General features: G+C 20.0%; 1 protein-coding gene and 1 pseudogene across 1 annotated transcript, besides 1 other annotated feature; both read left to right on the top strand.

The window, feature by feature from the left end:
- Positions 1-1,299: 1,299 nt before the first annotated feature.
- Positions 1,300-2,997, top strand: PF3D7_0206200 (pantothenate transporter; the record flags this gene model as incomplete). Its single annotated transcript, XM_001349536.1, has 1 exon — positions 1,300-2,997. The coding sequence occupies one exon, from the start codon at positions 1,300-1,302 to the stop codon at positions 2,995-2,997; it is 1,698 nt and encodes a 565-aa protein (XP_001349572.1).
- Positions 2,998-4,663: 1,666 nt separating this feature from the next.
- Positions 4,664-14,713, top strand: PF3D7_0206300 (annotated as a pseudogene).
- Positions 4,664-14,713: a sequence feature (pentafunctional AROM polypeptide, putative, pseudogene).
- Positions 14,714-15,079: the final 366 nt, after the last annotated feature.

Below are 15,079 nucleotides of genomic sequence, written 5' to 3' on the forward strand. Positions count from 1 at the left end.
AGAAAAAAAAAAAAGAAAAAAAAAGATGATTATAAATATATACATTCCACTGTGTTAATTTAAAAAAATATATATGTATATTATGGTTATATATATATATTAAAAGACTTACGTATAAATTAAACCAATTAACAACATTCCTTGTTAATTATATATTTATGTGGAAAACCTTAATATATAACAAGATATATATATATATATATATATATTATATACATAAAGCATTTTTCATTATATATGGTTGTTATATTTGTATTTTATTTTATTTTATTTTATTTTTTGTATATGTTTTCATTCTTAATATTATTTTTAATTAACTATTTAATAATATAAAATTTTATATATATATATATATTTTTTTTTTTTTGTTTTTTATATGTCTAAAAAAATACATATTTAAATTCTACTTGTTATATATTCATATAATTTGTAGGTTATTTATTTCTCCTTTTATTATTTTATTTTATTTTTATTTTTTTTTTTTTTTTTTTGTTAAATTAAATGTTTTTACAGCATCCTTTTTTTTCATCATTTTTATAAAATACATAATATTTATAATCCATTTTAATATATTTTTTCTTCTATATACTTCACCCAAAATTTAATGTATATTTTCCGTTAGTAATTAAATATCTATAAATATGTTTATGTAACAAATAAAAAATTTGCTTTTATTATTCTCTTTATTTGTTTCATATTTCATTTTTTATGTTTGTATTTTTATTTGATATTACTTTCTTTTTTTTTTTTTTTGTTCTTTATATTTTATGTTTTTTAATTTTTATTCTTTTTTTTTTTTTTTTTTTTAAGTTATAATTTTTAAAAAAAGAGAGTAATAAAAAAAGAAAAGAAAAACATTGAAAAAATTCTCTTTATCATATTATATATATATATATATAATAATATTTTCTTTTTAAATAAATAATTAAAAATATATAAAATTTGCCTAGGGCATATAATAAAAAAAAAAAAAAAAAAAAAAGACGTATGAGGAACGTAGAGTGTTAAGAAGAGAACAATTCTTAATTTGCTTATTTTTTTTTTTTTTCCCCATTTTATTTGTATAATTAGATAAAGATTATTATATTATATTATTTTACATTATATTATGTCATTAAATTTTTTTTTTTTTTTTTTTTTTTTTTTTTTTTTTTTTTTCTGTGTGTGTATGATAAATAAAAAGGAAAAAAAATTAAAAAATAAAATAATTAATAATATATAACGTATAACATATAATAGTAAGACAAAGACTTGCTAAAACCAAATGTAATTTATATAAATAAATCTTCATTTATGATAATGGCTAAAAACCAGTATATGGAGGATAGAAATATTAGAGAACCTAATACCTTATTAGGGGAAGAAACTGAACAACTAGTAGATTCATTTCATTATGAAAATAACTCAAGTTCTATTTATAAAAAAGTGAATTCAAATAGGAGTAAAAATGGAAAGCATAGTATGGCGTTTCACAAATCACTGGCTGTTGTAAATGTAGCTGCAGGATTAGATGGATGTGATGATCAATTATTGCCAGCAAGTTTTAGAGCGTTAGAAGCCGATTTGAATTTACACCCATCTTTATTAGGTTATATAACTTTAGCACAGACTTTAATGTTAAGTTTATTTAGTCCTATATGGGGTTTTTTATCAGATAAATATTCTCGAAAATGGATGTTAGTATTTGGAACCGCATTATGGGGAGTAGCAACTATATTATTGGCTAACATAAATGACTTTGCTCATATATTATTTTTTAGGGCAATAAATGGATTAGCTTTAGGTAGTATAGGACCTATATCTCAAAGTATTTTAGCGGATGCTGCAAAAAATGAATCTTTAGGTTTATCTTTTGGTTTAGTACAATTATCATCTAGTTTGGGTAGATTGATTGGAGGGGTGGTAACAACAACCGTTGCCTTAAAATATTTCGGTGGTATTAGAGGATGGAGATTATGTTTTATAGTTGTGGGTATATTGAGTGTTTTGTTAAGTATTATAGTGGCATTGTTTGTAGAGGATGCGCCTAGACAGGTTCGTAAAAATAAAAAAATGGACTATTTAGATGGAGAATCTAATACTAATGCTAGTAATAATAATAATAATAGTAATAATAATAATATTAATAATAATATTAATATGAATAACAGCCTTGATAATAATAATTCTTTCACTGGATTAAGTCATCAGAGTACACGTACTTACATATTATATCAGAACATTGTTGAATTGTTGAAAGATAGTTTATCAAAAAAAAGTATCATAATTATCCTTTTAGAAGGTTTTACTGGTACTATTCCTTGGCTAGCATTAAGTTTTAATACAATGTTTTTTCAATATTGTGGATTAAGTGATTTACAAGCAGCTATAATAACAGGATTTTTATTAATAGGTTCAGCTATAGGAGGTGTTGTAGGAGGTCATTTTGGTGATATTATGCATGATATATCTAATAAGCATGGAAGACCATTATTAGGGCAGCTAGCTATGTTTGGTAGAGTACCATTAGTATTATTAATATACTTAGTTATACCTAAAAGAAAAGAAAGTTTTGAATTATTCGCCTTATCATGTTTTTGTATTGGTTTATCATCAATAGCTGGTGTAGCAGTAAATAGACCCATTGTATCAGATATTATAAGACCAGATTATAGAGGTACTGTATTTTCATTAACTATAGCAATAGAAGGTGTTGGTTCTTCCTTAATAGGAGCTCCTTTGTTTGGTTATTTAGCAGAAAAGATATTCAAGTATCAAAATAATAATTTATTAATATCTGATATGCCAGAAGATATAAGAATAAATAATGCACAAGCCTTATCGAAAACACTCTTTTATTTAACAATAATCCCATGGATCTTGTCATTTATATTTTATAGTTTATTACATTTTACATATGGAAAAGAATATTTAAAGATGAATGAAATTATTCAAAATGAATATAAGTATGATGATGAAGATGAAGAAACCATTCCAGAAAAAAAAATGTTAACATGAATATATAATCAGATGAATTTTTTTTTTTTTTTTCACATATTAGTATAAAGAGGATAATTATATGTGTTATTAAAAGTGGTGGAAAATTAAATAAGGGATCTTACAATATGTTTTTGTGGAAGGTCATATAAAGGAACAACTGATAAAAAAAAAAAAAAAAAAAAAAAAAAAAATAATAATAATAATAATTAAATAAATAAATAAATATATATATATATATATATATGTTAATATTTTTTAATTCATAAGAAGTTATAATATTTCTTAATTACATGACCTTTTAGTATTATCTCAAAAAAAAAAAAATATATATATATATATATATATGTATTTTTTTTATTTTTTTATTTTTTTTATTTTTTTATTTATATTTAAACATATTTTCTTTTTATTTGCTCATATAATAATGCTTCTCTTGATATACTTAAAATATTTTTTTTATTTTTTTTAAAAGTTTTTATATATTACTAATAAAAGAACCCCCCTCACATAATAAATAAATATTAAAATATTATAATATATATATATATATATATATGTATGTATGCATATTTATGTTCATATTTTTAGGTATCCACCTTTTCAATAATTTTCTTTTTTCCCACAAAGATATATATATATATATATATACAAACCTTTCTTTCATATTATAAAAAATGTACAAGGAAAAAATATATATGCTTATATTTAAGTTTGTAATAAATAAATAATGGTAATAAAATATTATGGAAAGTATATATGGGGAACTATAATGTACGTATTCCTCATATATATTTATGATATTTCCTTTAAAAAAAAAAAAAAAAAAAAAAATTGAGGAAACTATAATATATATAAATATATTTATTTATTTATATGTACATATATATATATATATATAGAATACGCAAATATATAAGTACAAAAATATATTAATTATAAGATGCATGTGCAAAAATATGTTCCGTCGAGCGCTTCTTTAATTTTCCTTTTTTGCATTTTATCAAAAGTGGTACAACCCTTTCAAAAAATATAGGTATACAATGGTATTAAAATATATAAATATATGTATATAAGTAGGTAAAATTAATAAAAAATTAAATAAAAATATAATAAAATATAATATAATTTAAATTAATTTATAACAATAAAATATATTTTAATATATAAAAAATATATTTTATTATTGAATCTATAAGCAACAGTTTAAAGAAAAACAAACAAAAAAAAAAATAAATAAATAAATAAAACTTTATGATATATTTCTTAATTTAAAAATAAATTCATATTTTTATAATCCTTTAATAAAATTATATTTAAATATAAATATTTTTTTATTTTATAATATAAAAAATTATTGAACATCTATAAAAATTATATGTTTCGGATTAAAATTGATATACGATAATAAAAAAAATATATACTTATATATATTATATATATATATATATATTTTTTTTTTTTTTTTCTATATTATCCATTTCTATGTAAGAAATTTACTTTTCTCATGATATATATAATAAAATCGTTGAATCTTATTTGAATATATTATTTGAACTCCATTTTAAATTAATAAAAAAAAAAAAAAAAAAATTAAAAATATAAAAATTAAAAATATAAAAATATAAAAATATAAAAATAAAAAAAATATATATATAATTATGTATATAAATATATAATAAAAAAAATGTTATGGGAAATTGAAAATTTTGCTTATGATGCATTGGATATTGAAAAAATAATTTACTTTAATACTAGGACAGGAAACAGCATACGTTTGTTTTATGATAACTTTAATAAGGTATATAATTAAAATTGATATTTTTTTTTGTGTTCTAGATGCGCAAAATGTATACATATAAATATATATATATATATATATATAGTGAACATATTTTATTTAATTATTGTATATATTTATTTTATATATTATTAATATATTATTAATATATGTATTATATATATATATATATATTATATATATGTATTATATATATAACCCTTTGTGCATTTTAACATTTGATCATCCCGTAATTCTTTATTTTTGAAGGAATATGGAAAAGATGGAAAGTTCTTAGTGTTTGTTGACTACTTATTTTTTTTTCATAATAGACGTGAGCTCATAAATTTAATTATTTTTTTAATAGTTGTAAAAAAGTTATCAAAAACTTCTCAGCGTTATAGTAACTCAAATAAAAATAAGCAGAATAATGAAGAGACCAATGTTTCAAAAATAATACCGTATGGTGATAAAGAAAAGATAAAAAAAAAAGAAGAAAATGATGCTGATAATAATACAAAACAAAATTTAAATGAGGTGAAGGATTATAATTATTATAATGAGCTTTTAAAAAACCAAGAACATTTAATTAAAAAAGTAAATTTTATTAAACATACTTTTAAAATAGAAGAAAACATAATAATATCAGTATTTTCAAATTTTGAAGAAGACGATGTTGTTGAAAAGAAAAATGATCACTCTAAAAATTTAATAAAAAGTTTATCTGAATTGAATGTATGTTATAAGGATGTAATAATAGCTATTGCTGATAAATATATTTTGAATAATGTATATTATATGTGTAAAACAGAATTTCAAGGTAAGAAATAAGAACAAGCAAACATAAATATAAAACATATATATATATATATATTAATATTTATTTTTTTATATTTTTTTATTTCTTTGAGCAGCAGCGTATCTTTATTTGATTCCTAGTTCTATAAAGGCCTCTATGGAATTATTTTATTGGAGTAGCCAGAGCAATGACATCCTATGTAATTAAAAAGAAAAAGAAAAAGAAAAAGAAAAATAAAAAGAAAAAGAAAAAGAAAAAATATTTGTATATACATATATATATTTATATATACATATATATATTTATATATACATATATATATTTACATATACATATATATATTTATATATACATATATATATTTATATATACATATATATATTTACATATACATATATATATTTACATATATATATTTACATATACATATTTACATATACATATATTTATGTGTATGTGTCCCCAAACCTATGTTCATACATTTCTTCATTACAAAACAGAATGTGTACCTTTTTACACAATTATACATTGTACTACTTTTATACATTTTTGATGTTATTAAATGCATCCTATTATTATAACACATGACTATAAATAATTATGTTATATATATATATATATATATATATATATATATATATATATTTTTTTTTTTTTTTTTTTTTTTTTTTCATTTTATTTTATTTCTTTTTTATTCCCTTAGATTACCCATACAGCTTCAGTAGTATAAAGCTCCCCATTCTTGTTCTTATCATAAAAAGCATGTTCGTAATATTAAATGATGAAGAATATAAATATGCCTTATCAGAAATGCTTAGTTTCTCACTTATTAATGACAAAATTATGTACATGGAAATAAAAAAACACGACATGGCTTATTTTAAGAAAAACATTATGTATTTTATACAAAAATATATAATTCTTAAAAAATATTTGATAACAGAAGAACATTATAACATTGACGACAACAAAATGAACGAAGATGATAAAAATATAAATGTTCATAATAATATTTATAGGGTGTATCATATGCATAATATAAATCAAATTTTGAATTTATATTTTATATATGTCGTAGATTTATTAGAATACGCCAAGAATTATAATATGTGCGTTGAGAAAGTAGAATGTCATAATAGTAAGTGTATTTTTCACGCTCCTTCAAAATGTAATAATTCTTTGGATAATAAGAACCCAAATAATCAAAATAAAGCAAACAATAAAAAAAAAAAAAAAAAAAAAAAAAACCAAACAAACAAAATGGAACAAAAATACAAAATGGAACAAAAATACAAAATGGAACAAAAATACAAAATGGAACAAAAATACAAAATGGAACAAACAATAATAATCAAACAAACAATCATAATCAAACAAACAATAATAATCAAACAAACAATCATAATCAAACAAACAATCATAATCAAACAAACAATCATAATCAAACAAACAATCATAATCAAACAAACAATCATAATCAAACAAACAATCATAATCAAACAAACAATCATAATGATATTAACCAAAACGTAGGCGTAATGAACAACTTAAATAATCAAACTTGCAACAAATTAATTAATAACTATTATAACAAAAAAGAGAATAATAATGATAAGAACGATCATGGGAATAGTCACCCACAAGGTAATAATAATCACCAGAATAAACAAAATAATATTCTAATAAATAGAAATACAAAAGAAACGAAACCATTAAAAGGAATACACACAAGGTTAAGTACAGTCAATGTTGGGTATGGAATAAAAGATGCTATAGGACAAATATTTAAATATAAACATAAATACAATGAATATTTAAATTATGGCATATTATGTGAATTAAGAATATTATACGAACTAAATATAATAGATTTAATATATTTATTAGAGGTAGAAGAAATAATGAGGAGATATAATATGAAATATGAAATAAACGAAACGTATTTATCTCTTCATATTAAAGACGTAATACATAATTTATATGTATCTAATTATATTGTTTACTTAAACTATCTTGTTTTGTTCAACCCTGTACATATAAGTAAAATAAAAAAAAATATACTTATACAAATACCTATGGACATAATATTGAAAGTATTATGCCCAAATGTTTTTATATCATCATATAAAAAAACTAATATTATTAATATTAATGAAAATAGCATCTATTTAATAGATTCAAGTGATAAGGAGAATGATCGTCCTATGTCTTCCAAAAGGAAAAGAGAAAGCAAATATAAAAAGGTTGAAAAGAAAAAAAATTCTAAGGAAAAATGTGATAAAAAGATAACCAACGAGGTAACCATAACAAACACAGAATTAAACAATGAAGGGATCAAAGAAGAAACAAAGGAATTAATTAATGAAGCAAACAACCCATCAATCAAAAAAGATACAACCGAATTCTTCTTAGAAACAAACATGAAGAGGAAAAACATTTTATTACCACACACAGGCAACAAATCTGAAAGCATTCGAGTTATCTATGCAAGTTGTCTTAGCTCAAATAAAATATACTTGAGAAATATAAATATGTGTTACGACGTTGTGGTGTTTATAAAAATATTAAGGGACTTACACTTTCCTATTATGTTGAAGGGTAGAAAAATAGATAAATATATTGATAATATAATAAATATACAAAAAAAAGTATATTCAGAAGAAATGGAAAAAATTGATGATGAAAAACGTTTTACGAGTGTAGAATCCATAAATAATTCATTTAATATAAATAATATGGAAAATATATTTCGTATACAAAACGTAAGCTATCTAGAACGTGTGGCCATATTGGAATGTAAAAAATACTGTAAAGGAGAAAAGAAATATAAGTATAATAACTTTAATAAGAATCATAGAATCAAAAAGAAGAAATGCAATGTTTGTAAATGTACAGAACAAGAGAAAAAAAATTTAGGGAAAATATCGAAGGAATATATGACGGCATGTATTGAACATTCATCATTATCATATTTCTTTTTAAAAAAAGAAAAAAACGTAATTATAATTGAAGGAAATGTAGATAAAAGTGATACATTATTTAAAAACTTTGTCTTCAAAAAAAAAGTTATATTAAATGTTTATAATTGTGGAACTGTATGTCGTTTTATATTACCACTCTTATGTTTATATATATGTAAACAAAATATAAAAGCACAAGAAGAAAATAAAACAAAAATTAAATATATAATATTAAAAGGATGTAAACAAATGGAAAATGTACGTATTATACATCCATTAGTAAATGTTTTAAGAAAATGCTTCAAATATATAAAAATAAAATATTTAAAAAAAAAACATTATTTACCTATATCCATATCAATCAAAAAGCATATATTAAATATAACACATCATGATATATTCTTAACCAAACAAATTTATGTTGATAATTATTATTCAAGTCAATTTATTTCATCCTTACTTTTAATTTCGCCTTTTTCAAAAAATAACACAAAACTATGTTTAAACTATAAACATTCGTATAAAACAAAAAATATGATAAACAATGATTATACAAATAAATATATTATAAACAAACAAAAAAATATATTTTACAATAATATTAAAAATAATATTAAATATAAAATTAGGTATCTATATAATATATCTCACCAGGAAAAAAAAAAAAAAAAAAAACTTACATTCTTTAAAAAATATATGTTAAAAAAGGAATGTCTTTTAAAAAACTCGATTTTAAATAAATTAATTATTCCTCATGATTGTAAAAAGGGTACCATGATACTTAACCAAAATATTCATTTAAATGAAGAAAACAAAAATGACATAACCACAAAAAATAACAACAACAACAATAATAATAATAATAATAATAATAATAATAAAGTGAATAACCAAATATGTGTACAACATAAACTCCCATGTGATTATACATTTTACCAAAATATAAAGAAAGAAGATTACAAACAATGTGGGCTATTTAATACCACGTCAAAAGCATTCATAGATATGACTTTGTATGTTATGAGGACTTGGGGAATACATATTAAAGTGAATCATAAAGGAATATATTATGTACAAAAAAAAGAAATGTACCAATTATATGACGATAATAATAATAATAATAATAATAATAATAAGAGTGATATATGTTTAAATCGTGTTAACCCTAATAAATGTTCTTCAGAAAAAAAGACAAACAATCCGAACTCTTCAAGTATTCTCAAAAAAGACAAAGAGAAAAAAAAAAACCAAATGGACGGCAAAATTGTAACAAATTTGGTGAAGGGGGATAATAAGGAAGAAGAAGGAAATAATAATATCATAAAGAATGATGATAGTGCGTCGAAAGGTACTAATGAACATATGATGCAAAGGATAAATGATGCAGAGACAACACAAAATAATACATTGCATAAAGAGAACAAATTATGTACGACAAAAGATCAAAATAAAATACATACAAAAATAAACTCAAAAGAAAATGAGAAAGTAAAGAAATACTATTATTATCATATTAATAATGATTTAGGTTTATACTTTTATTTCCTTGTAGGATTTATAATTAAAAAAAAGAATTGTACCATTTCCTTAAAATTAAATATTAATAATTTAAATGTGAAATACAAAGGAAATAATATTTACAAAATAAAAACAGTCATGTATCAAAAAGACATATACAATTATTATCTCCTTAATATTCTTTTATTAGTTGGTGTAAAAATATATATAAGACAACATAATAAATTAAATAAAGAAAGTGAATATAATGTAAATTCTCAAAATTTAATAGGTTCTAAAAGTAAAAGTAGTAAAATATATATGGTTCATTTTATAACATCTGAGATTAGTTTTAATAAAAAAAAAATATTAAGACCATTTTATAAAATACAAAAAAAAATAAATAATAAATATAAAAGGATTATTATGAATCAAAGTGCACATATAAATATAAAAGAATCTAAAAATAATATTATTTCAAATAATGTGGAAGAAAAAAATTCCGTTACATCCAATATAGTATCTAATATTTCATCTAATAATATATCACCTTATTATAAATCCATAAAAGAAAACAATAAAATGAAAAAAACTAATAATTGTATAGAACACATTTTAAATAATTATAAAATAAAATATAATATATATGAAAAGATTTATATAAAATATGAAACAAATAATAATCATATGTTGAGCTTCAAAATTGTTATAGATGCTGAATCTTTTTCAGATGATTTCTTTTCTATATGTATTTTATTTAGTCATTTCATATTATCTAATATTAATGAAAATATAATATTTAAAATAAAAAATATACATAATCAAAATATTAAAGAATCTACTAGAATATATCATGTAGTATTTATATTAAAATTATTTTTTCATAATTTATTATTTATATCTTGTACTAATAATAGTATATATATAACTAAAATGTTACATCCTTTACAAAATATTCAATTTTACAGATATAAAAAAAATATAAGAACAAATAATCAAAAAATATATAATACAAATTATATTCATAACAAATATGAAAAAATTCAAAATTTTGTTAATAATTCTAAATATGTTATTAATGATATGCAATCTTTATATCTATATGTAGACACACAAAATGATCATCGAATTATTTTTATGTCAACCATCTTATCTCTTATATTCAAAAATATAATAATTCCAAAATGCGATAATGTACATAAAAGTTTCCCATTATTTTTTCATTATGCAAAAAAATATCTACATATATATGTGCAAAATGGATCCAATCAATTTATAAATACTTATAATTTTCAGGACGTTAACAATATTAATTTGTTACATTGTACAAAAAAGAAACGTCCCCAAAGGGGATCTACGCCTGATGAAAAGTATAAGGGTGGTGAAATAAAAGGGAATGATATAATAAAGGAGAGTGATATAATAAAATGCAATGATATAATAAAAGAGAGTGATGTAGTAAATAAGAACGAAATTGTTGAAAATATGAACATAATAATAGAAAAGGACGAAATAAAAACTGATAAATATACAGAACCTATTAAATATGACAATACAAGTGATGCTAAATCCATTTCAACATCTACATCTGTTTTATCTTCTGAATCTTCTAATGAATTATCTGATTGTTGTATGAATAAATTAACTAAAGAAAATATGGAGATGAATAATGTAATTATAACAAAAAATAATAATAATGATAATAATAATGAAAATAATGAAAATAATGAAAATAATGATAATAATGAAAATAATGAAAATAATGATAATAATAATAATAATAATAATAATAACAATGTTGAAGTATATAAACCAAATTATAAAATAAATGGATTGCAGAACATAATTAATTCTTGCCTTAATTTCATCTGTTCTAAGAGGAAAAACATAAAAAACAAAATAAAAAACAAAATAATAAAACATAAGAAAAACAAAATAATAAATCATAAGAAAAAAAAAAAAAATTGTAATACACGTCACAGAGGAAATACCCAAATCAACAACAAATTGGTTTTAATAAATATTACACCCTATATTTTAAGATATCCTAATAATAATAAAAGTTCGAAAAAGCTCTCCTGCACAAAAGAAATAAAAAAAAAAACGTTTCCTAGAATATGTGAAAGCTATGATATAAAGAAAAATATTGATATACACAATGTAAACAAAAAGAATTATAAGAAAATAGATGATACATTAAATGTACATAAGGAAGAAATAGATACTTCTAAACAACATACAGATGAAAAAATATGTAAGAAAATACAAAAATATTTATATTTAGATGTTAAAAGGAAAAGATATATATCCTTATATATGTACAACAAAAAAAAGGGAAAAGACACAAATAATAAGAATATACAAAAAAAAAAAAAAAAAGAAGAAGAAAAAAAACAAATATCATATAATATATCTTCCAAACATAATAGTATATTAAATAATCGTATGAAATATAACAATATTATAGATATGTATAAAAGGAACAATTTTATTTATAAAGATGATAATTATAAAAGGATATATACATATGATGAAATCTTAGAAAATGATATAAATATATCTTATTTAATAAAACAAATAAATATTTTGAATGTTACAATAATATGTGGTATGAGAAATGTGGGCAAAACATTTTTGAGCAAAAAAATTGAAAATAATATAATTATTGATATAGATGAATATATATTAAAAGACGAAATTAAATTTGATAAATTGTCTATATCGGATTTTAGATATTATGAATATGTAACATTTATTTCTTCTCTATATCTAGCTTTTTATATATTAACATTTGATAGAAATTTGAGTGCACCTAAGGATCAAACGGGAGCAACAATAAAACATGTAGATATAAGGGATGAAAAAATAAATTCGAAAAATCAAAACAAACAAACAGAATATGATAATGATATTAATGATAACAACAACTATAATAATAGCGATAACCATAATTTGTTACATAATAATAAAGATAACCAACATACATCCACAAAAAAGAAAATTCAGAAAAAAGTATCCTTTTCGGATGTATGCGAAATATATGTTGATGGTCCCAACTTTGAAAATAAAAATTATGATGACAATATTTTTTATACTTATACAAATAAAGGTATAACATTTTATAACAAAAAAATAAATGATTTATTTTGTAAATTAAGAAAAAAATGTATACAAGAAAAGCAAAATGGAGAACACCAAATGACCAACGTTACAATTGTATTAGGAGGTGGTATTATCGAATTTGATAAATCGAAAGAAGTCTTAAAAAAACTAAAAAATACTATTTTAATTAAAAGAGATATAGATGAAATATATGATATATGTATAAATGATAATATAAAACCTAAATTAAATGGAAATATCAAAGATATTATACATAGAAGAACTATATTATATGATAAGTTATCCAATGCTTTTCATTTTATTATACCTTCAGAAAATATGATAAATAAATATATTAGACATTCTGAATATAATAAATATATAAATAGAAATGAATTAATAGTACATAGCTTTTTACGCTTTTTTAATTATCCTTTTTTTAAAAAACCATTAATAGGTGATATAATAACAAATTATAAAATTGATAAAAATGAAAAAAATGATGAAAAGAATGATGAAAAGAATGATGAAAAGAATAATGAAAAGAATGATGAAAAAAATGGTGATAATAATGATGATAATAATGATAATAATAATGAGGATGAAAATAATAAGAAGAAAAAAAAAAAAAAAAAGAACGATTGTAATCATAATCATATTAATAATTATTATCGTGTCTTATATATCAATTTAAATAACTTGAGACACTTTCCATATATGAATTTATTAAAGGAAGATTATGATATTATACATATTAAAATATATAAATATGAACAAATAAAATTATTAGAGCTAGCTATTTTTCTTATAAGATCGTGTACATGCAAAGAATATAAAATTATTGTAAAATTATATCCTCAATATTTCTTTACGTATCAAGAATATATTATAAAAAAAAAGAAACATAAAAAGAAAAGCCTGAAGAATAAAAAGAAAAGTAATAAAAAATATGAATTTGATAATTATATATGCGAAAATATACTACATATATTTTATAAATATAAAATTAATATATTTGAATTAGATAATCATTTTTTAAAAGTAGCTAAAAAAATATTATCATATAAAAAGGAAAATATATTTTTCATTATCTCCAAAAAAGAAAAAATAATAAATAAATTAAAAATACAAAGTGATTTATATAAATTAAATATATGGCAAGCTGATATTATTAAATTATCAAGTTCTAATCAAATCTCTTTAACAGAATGTAACCTCTTAGAAAATATTTTATATGATTTTTATGTTGATACAATAAACCAACCCGCAAATACATTATTATTTGAAAAACGCCTCCACAATAATGATAAAAATGAACAAACTCATATTTTATATTATAATGCTACTGACAAATGTTTATTTTCCTTTTTATATAATAACATTACACATTTATCTTACAACAAACGTTTCTTACCTATAATAAAAAAAAATAAAATGTATGGATATTTGAGTAATATTAAAGAGGACCATACAAATCAAAATATTCAAAGTGAATCTTATTATACACAATCTTCTTATTACAACAGAGTAAAGCCTATTTTGTTCTATACGATCATACAAAATGTTAAAGAAAAAAATGACCATCAACAAACAAATTAAATATATTCATCATATCAATATTGTCAAGCAAACGAGCAAGACGGGGTGCACACAAACTAATATGCCGAATTCTTATTTTTAATCCGTAGAACATTATAAATATTATAATTAAGGAGTCCTTTGATATATAAAGTATTCATCAGAAAAGTAACATTTACATACCGACAAATTATTATAAAAAAAAAAAAATATATATATATATATATATATATATATATATATATTTACATATATATATTACGTATGTGCCGCTTATATTCAATTTTTTCCTTTTATTTTTAATTTAAAAAAAAAAAAAAAAAGTTATATAAATAAAAAAAAAAATATATATATATATAAACATATTAACAAAAAATTTGTGAATTA

The sequence above is a fragment of the Plasmodium falciparum genome (assembly GCF_000002765.6).
Source record: "Plasmodium falciparum 3D7 genome assembly, chromosome: 2".
Lineage (NCBI taxonomy): Eukaryota > Apicomplexa > Aconoidasida > Haemosporida > Plasmodiidae > Plasmodium > Plasmodium falciparum.